We start from the raw sequence: 7,495 nt of genomic DNA on the forward strand, positions 1-7,495 counted from the left end.
CTGGAACCAACTTCCAAGAGAAGTGGTGCTGGCTCCTACCCTGGGGGTCTTTAAGAGGAGGCTAGATGTACACCTTGCTGGGGTCATTTGACCCCAGTACTCTTTTCTGCCATGGCAGGGGGTTGGACTAGATGATCTACTCAGGTCCCTTCTGACCCTACCAACTGTGAAACTATGAAATTGTTGGATTTCTTTTTCCTTCTCCTCCCACCATTTGTTTTTTGCTCCTCCTCAATTTGGGTAGCTCCCTAGTAATAAGTACTTGAGGCCATTACTTGGTACCAGGTCATTGAAAAAAATGAGGTCACTTTTTTTTCTTATTTTGATTTTTTGGTTCTCTGTTTTTCCATTGAAGGAATTGTGATGAATATAAGAATAAACTGTACATCCTTTAAGGCCTTCCAAAGAGAAACATTGGCACCTACAGTCCTTTCATAGACACTTCCATTCTTTTCTTTATTCCAGTGGCTTTATTCCTGGGTAAATACTATATTGTCTAGAAAATTGCCTTAAAGAAAGGATAACAGCTTTGCATTACAATTTAAATTCTGTCTTCGCTTGCTTTCTGTCAATTTGAATTTTTTTTGAGTTAGTTCCTAGCAACAGTATAAGCCAGGGGTTGGCAGCCTGCAGCCCCTGGAGCTTTGGATTCAGCCTGTGGAGCTCTGCCTTTGGCAGCATTCAGTGGCAGGGGGGGCTTTCCCTGCACTGCATGGCAATCAGGCGCCTGGGGCTCTGTCAGAGGACAAGCACTGCAGTTGGGTGGCATAGGCTATTGCGGGGGTGGGTTCACTGCACTACATCACAGCTGAGTAGCAGGCAGTAGCTGAGTCCTACCTAATTCCTCCAACCCTATGCTTGGTAATTTTTGCCCTCCCCATTCCCCTCCACCCCCCTGGAAAACATTGCTGAGCCCTGGTATAGGCTATGAAATCTGTAGTACCTTTTTTTTTTATGGTAATTTAATAAAAGCACTTAAGTTTGTTGTTAGGGGACCTTGTGATTTACCAGGATAGACAGGGTGACCATACTTCCTAGTTTGTCCGGGACAGTCTCCAGTTTTCTAGGCTGGTTCCAGCCGATTGGTGAAGATTAAACAAGCATCCTGGTTGTGGGACACAGTCCAGTGGGGAGGCATAGTGATGCAGTGCACCAGGTAAACAGGCAGGCACTACCACTGTCTGCCTGCCTGGTGTACCATGCTGCTCTGCCTTTGCCTCTGCCTCTGCCTGCGGTGATACTGCTGACTTGGGAGGGGGCAGGATCCTGCATGTCCCAAATTTTGTTATGGTCACCCTAAGTGAGGACCCTGCTGAGCTGTTGATAATTGAAAACTGATCTGGCACAATTGACAGCCTCGGAGACCCCCACGGATTTAAACAGTGGCAGAAAAGTACTTCAGTTCAAACGGTAATGAGTGTGAAAGCATAACTAGTGTATGTCGGTGCTATGCTCAGGCTGTTGCTGTGAGTCCCTCAGTTTTTTATGATCATTACTCCATCTTGACAGAAGACTGTTGATAAAATAAGAAGGGAATCTGCCTGGAGATGTATGTTGTCATGTATATTGTGAGAGAACATACCTCTTGTCAGATGTACCTCTTTTATATTTTAATAGGGATCAAAAACCTGGGAAATGAAACAAAGTACATAAGCCAAATACATGAAAAACCTTAAATGTTAAAGAGAAGTAAGAGTAGGATTGTGGGCTGAGAAGTTGATCTGCAGAAAATGCCCCAAAGGCGCGTCATCATTTTTTTGCCTGGGTGCTACAGATATTTTTTTCCCCCCCAGGGTTTAACCTTTTTTATGTGCTGGGATTTGAAGGGAATTTAAGAGTGTTGTGGTATGGAAACAAGCCTAAATATTCTGTTAATTTTTGTTTTTAAAACAGCATTAGTGACAGCAGTAGCTCACAAGGCTTATCTCAGCCCTCCACACAGACAACACAGTACCTGAGAGCTGACACCCCTAACAACGCAACGCCAGTAACCAGTAAGTGTTAATCTAATTAATCTAATCTAATTACATACATTTCCATCAGGTGACACCAGGCTGACCTGAGGTCTCAGTGATCATGAGTGTCCTAATAACTATATGTATAGACTAAGAATGATGAGCATGAACAAGATCTGGGCTGGGCATCTCTGTCTAGCTTATGCTTCCCGAGTCCCTGTCAGTGCTGCATCTCTCTTCTTTTAAGGCTTCATTGTGTAAAGCATAGTCCCATAACACGTGGTCTTGGATCCCAGGCATCATCACAACAATATGACCCTGTGGTATGACAGCAAAGTGAATCAGTAGTGGGAGTGTGCAGGGTGAGAAGGAAATGGGGAGGGGTAATTGTTGGAGGAAGAAACAAAAGTTTGATGGGAAACCAAGAAGCAGCAAAGGAAATGTAGATGCATATTAGGGGAACATTAGTTGTTAATGAAAATGACCCTGGTCTTGTATCTTTCAAGGTCACTGAGGGCTCTGCCCTTATTGTTAGTGGATGAGGCTCAAGATTGCCAGCCCAAACAGGTTTTTGTTTGTTTGTTTGTTTTTTTACTGACTATCTGCAAGCGGTTTACTGATGAATAAACCTTTTTATTTACATTTTTTTTACAGTTAGGAAAAAAAAGGTTGGTTTGGCATCACTGTATGACTGCAGCAATATTTTTATACCTTGCTGTCCCCAGCTCAGGGGTATGATGCTCACCCATATGCTGACACCCCTGACAGCACCCCAGACCATGCTGCCCTCCCAGCCCACCCCCAATGCCCCTAACTTCATCCTGACTGGAAGAAACTGCAGAGCCTTAGTGGGCCATACAGCCCTGCCAGACAGGTGCTGAATAGCACCCCTGCTTAGATACCAGGTATCACTGTTCCATCCTCTCTGTCATACATGGTGGTGAATCTGGAAATGAGTTGAGGATTTATTTTCATGGAGGCTCAATTACTTTTATGGAATTTATGGATGGATAAGTATGTTAGGGTTGTTTTGTTTTTTGGGTTTGTTTTTTTTAAAGGGCCATCTGTAAATGGGCACTTGTGCAACCCTGATAAGGAGAAGCAAAACAAAAAAAACCCAAAAAAGTTGTACAAGAGAATTTGAAAAGGTTAAGGAGAGAAAACAGATAAAGCTCAAAAACAGATTTTAAAAAAGCTATAATGACTGTTATTTGCTTGTGCTATGGAAGACAGGGAAAGATGCTGTTCATAGGTTGGCTAGATAAGGGAGCAGTATATGCAAAAGTTCAGTGCATATTTAAGTCATGAATTTTCTGATAGTAGACTGCACCCTTGTTGTCCCCTCCCCCCATCTTACTCCTTCCACAATACTGAAAACCAGTCCATTCCTTCCTGAATTAACCTCCTTCTCTTCTGTTTCCCTTTTTTGATGTGTTTTATCTGTTTTCACTTCAGTTGGTCTCATTAGAAAGCCACTTGAAGTCTGGTAAGGGAACTGAGGTGACCTTTCTATAGTGGATGTGATTGGGAAACTCACCTGTGAAATGGGGAGTGCAACACCACTTGCCATATTTACTTGAATAAAAGATGGCCTTGAATACAAGACAACCCAAATAATTAGATGCTATATAGGAGAAATTATGAATTTCTTATAATTTTCCAGGTATAGAATCTAATCTTGTCTTAAATTTGTCCCCTCCCCACTGCTACAGCAGGGAAAATAAATCTAGGATTAAGGTAACAACCACAGACTCTGCCTCCGTCCAACTTCTTCCCCCTCTCCTTACTGTCAGACCCTCCTCTCCCTGAGCACCTAAAAGTGTGAGAGAAATTTAAAAAAACTGACCTTGATAAACATAGTTGTAGTCATTTGCATATAGTACCCATAGACTTCATCCAGAATTGAAGTATTTACATCTTTTTGAAACTGCTTCAGGTGTTTGCACAGGTACTCCATAAACACACTTTTAAGGAAACCTTTTGCACTTACTTATATATAATACAAACTATGCATGATAGTCCAAAGCCAAAAGACTCCTGATTTACTATGTAGTTCATTGGGCTGGGCCGCAGCAGAGTCAACAGCATTTCAAGCGATGCTGACTCCAGAGCTCAGCACTGCTCAGTGTGTGTGTATACTCCAGATGTCTCCCACAAAGGATCTATGTGCTAATTAGCCCCCCACTCATGACCGGAACTGGGTATTCTTGTCATGAGTTTTAGGATCCTCCAAAAATTTATATACAGATGAGATGTAGGGCAGCCTGGTTCAGCTTCAGCTCATGGAGGGCAGGTCCACACTAATCATATGCAACAAGCTGAGAGGTGATATTTGCCAGACATTTAAAGTTGGTGAAGAAAAAGAAATGGGAAAGAAAGGTGCAGATTGGTTGCGAGAGTGAAGAGGAAGTCTAAAGGTATTCAGTGTAGTGGTTAACCATGACTAGAAAAAGAATCGGTGCTGAGGGGGACTATTCTCAATGGGAATTTATATCTTACTCAGATTGGCTGCACTTATCTATTCTTCTGGTGGGTCATGGATCTGGGTCTATGAAGGCAGTTTTCCTTAAGTGTTCCTGTGGATAACTTCTTCTGGCGTGGTTTAAGCCCCAACACCCTGGCAAGTACTAAAGCCCACTTTATGGAAATGGAAGGCTCTTCCTTAGCTTGCTCCTGTGGCCATATGGCTGAGGGCAGGCAAAACTTGGGGGCATCTGAACCCCAAACCTCTGGGCTTGGGCCTGCATGTAGGATGCCTGCCAAAAGACTTTGGAAATATCTGAAGCCCCTGGTGGGAATGGAGGATGTTTGCCAGTTGTAGTGCCACTTATGGTTCTGGACTGACTCATGCATTTGCACTTCATAGATGCTAAGGTTGGAAGGGACCTCACCAGACCTGATTTGGCTTGGATCACAAAAAATTTCTTTAAAAAAAAGAGAAAAAAAAAAAGGGTTCCTATGATCATGTTTGTCACAGGGCACTTAGGTCCCTGCTCCTAGAAGAGCAGAAACTGCCTGGGGAGAGCGCAAACAGCCAGACAGGAACCAGCCCAGGTGCAGGTTGCCATGGCAGCTGGCTAATGAGGAAACTAGCCTGCACCTGCACCTGGCTGGAAGGGGCAGGGCCCTGGGCCCATATAAACGGCAGGACGGGGACTAGGGGGTTCAGTTCTCTGCCAGCAGCCAAGGGGGAAGGAGCCCTCTTAGAGCGAGTGAAGGGAAGAGGCCTGACTAAGTTCTGCTCCTAGTAATGTAAAGGGGCAGAGCATACCTTCTGCAGTAAGTGTTATTTTACAGCCCAGGGGCTTATGTTTTGTTTGCTGTTTCATAACAACCAGTGGTTTGGGTGAGGCTATTTGAGGAAGGAGGCAGCCTCACTGGGGGCCCACTGCAGCATGGGGACCCCGGCACCAGAGAGGGTGCAGTATTTGGGGTGCACAGACCCCACTGCCAGAGAGGGCACAGCATTTTGGGCTGCGGAGAGCCCAGCGAGGACAAGGGGCTGAATTATAATGAGGCCTAGATGAGACAATGCCAGTACCACCTGCAAGGCTTGGGGCGTGGTAAAGGGGCAGTTGGAGCCACACATATAGCCCATAAGGCTGGGTTGTCCCCGGGACATCTGTTTTGAAACAGGACCCACAGGGCTCAAGAAACTCCAACCGGAATGTGCGCAAGTAGGCTTAAAGGCAGCTTCCCTTCTTATTACAATGACATCAGGATATGGCGGGCGAGAATAGAGGGTGCCCAGCAGGCTGTATTGTCACTGTTGAGGGGCCCTAGGGGTAACACTGCCACCTTTAGGACCCCATCCCATGACAATGTTTCCCCAATATGGGCATGTGTTTTATAAGTCATGCTTAGTGTTGGCTATATTTGATCAACTTTATAGTTGAGTTGAGTTTCCATGATTTTTGGCAGCTGTTTAATGACAGACAGTGTATTTAACGAGTTTTCCTCGTATGTGAATGGAAGACAAGGGGCTTTTTTCCCTATGCTGATAAGGGGCAAAAAAAACCTCATCTTGTATTCAGGTAAATATGTTCAGTGAAAGATTGTCTCTTTCCCAAAGCCATATGCTAGAACTGTGTGTTCAGGTGCCCAGCTGTGCTCCTGTAAATCGGGTATCGGCCGATATGACTGGTTAATAATCGGCTATCGGTCTTGGCCAAGAAAATCTTTATCAGTGCACACCTTGTTTTTGGAGAGTGAAGCTGTTTTGCAAGTGACTGAGTTGCTTTCTGAATTATTTCAGTGCTGCTAGGATACTGTAATAATTGTTTGTTAAGTCCAGGTACCTAGAACTTTGTCATATTTAAATTTGAAATAAAAAAGGGAAATACCTTGTATTTGTCACATCCAAATTTAAGCACATTTTAAAAATTCTTCATACAGATTTGTAGCCATGAATTTTATCTTAAGCAGCGGGGTGCTATGAGATACTTTTATGTGAGGTATCTGCACGTCTACCAGTACAGTACTAATACCTACACATGATTCACAAGATTAAAACCAGAGATTACAAATAGAAATCCATTGTCAAAAGCATTCTAACCAGTTGTGGTCTTTTTGAGTTCTTTGCAGCAGAATTGGTCTTGTCTTTTTTCCATAGTAAAAAAAAACAAAAAAAAAACCAACTGAAAACTAAGAGCTGGCATTTTTCAAGGGGTTCCTTGAGTATGAAAGGTTGAGAACCTTTATTCTAAATCATCAGTTAAATAATTTCATATAGGTTTGTTTTTCTTCCTTTATTTTTCTTTTAAATAGAAACAGCTGTTTAAAAACTGGTATTCTGTTTCTAAAGCATTAAATTGGGATGTAGGCAGACAAGATTCTTTAGGTAGATGTGATATCTTTTATTAGACCATCTAAAAAGTTGGAAAATTGTTCTTTGCAAGCTTTCAGGATGGGATTTTTTGTTTTCTCCTGGGTGGAATAAAAGCCAATATGCCAAATGCAGGTCTGCAAAAATGCAAATGCATGACAGTTAAGATGAGAGGAATGGGAGATAAGTGTGAGACGGGCATGGTGGGGAGGGAGCGGGAATGGTGACCCTGGTGATAGTGTGGCTGGTAAAATGCAGACAGGTTACATGGGGTATCAGATGTCAGGCAGGTTGTAATGTGCCATAAATACAATGTCTGTATTTAGTCCACAATTTTTTTTGTATCCAGTAGATTTATGAAGTGAAGTTCATAGACAAAAGGTGTTTTGTAAATTCCCTTTGAGAATTAGAACCGAGAGGCTGGAGAGAGAGTGATTGTCCTGTGAGAAGTGTGCACCCCACCGGTAATTGAGTCTTCGATGGATTTCCCATGTGCGTTCATTCTGGTGCACCGTTGTTGTTTGGCCTCTCCTGCATATTTTCCATCAAGACATTTTAGTGCATTGGATGAGATGTATTACATTTCTAGAGGTGCAGGTGTAAGATCCAGGAATGGTAATTGCTCTGTTATGGGGTGTAGTTATTGTGGGAGTGGTGGAGATACACTGGCAGGTTTTACATTTCTTGTCCCAGCATAGTCTGGATCATGGATTAA

At 43.3% G+C, this 7,495-nt stretch overlaps 1 protein-coding gene across 1 annotated transcript in view; it reads left to right on the forward strand.

Moving 5' to 3' along the window:
• Positions 1–7,495, forward strand: part of RYK (receptor-like tyrosine kinase) — an 84,329-nt gene that overhangs the window by 41,014 nt on the left and 35,820 nt on the right. Inside the window, exon 7 of the mRNA XM_019542971.1 lies at positions 1,894–1,994. Coding sequence (XP_019398516.1) covers positions 1,894–1,994 — 101 coding nt within the window. The remainder of the gene's footprint in view (positions 1–1,893; positions 1,995–7,495) is intronic.

The sequence above is a fragment of the Crocodylus porosus genome, unplaced genomic scaffold (genome assembly GCF_001723895.1).
Source record: "Crocodylus porosus isolate Cpor-Errol unplaced genomic scaffold, CroPor_comp1, whole genome shotgun sequence".
Taxonomy (NCBI): Eukaryota; Metazoa; Chordata; order Crocodylia; family Crocodylidae; genus Crocodylus; species Crocodylus porosus.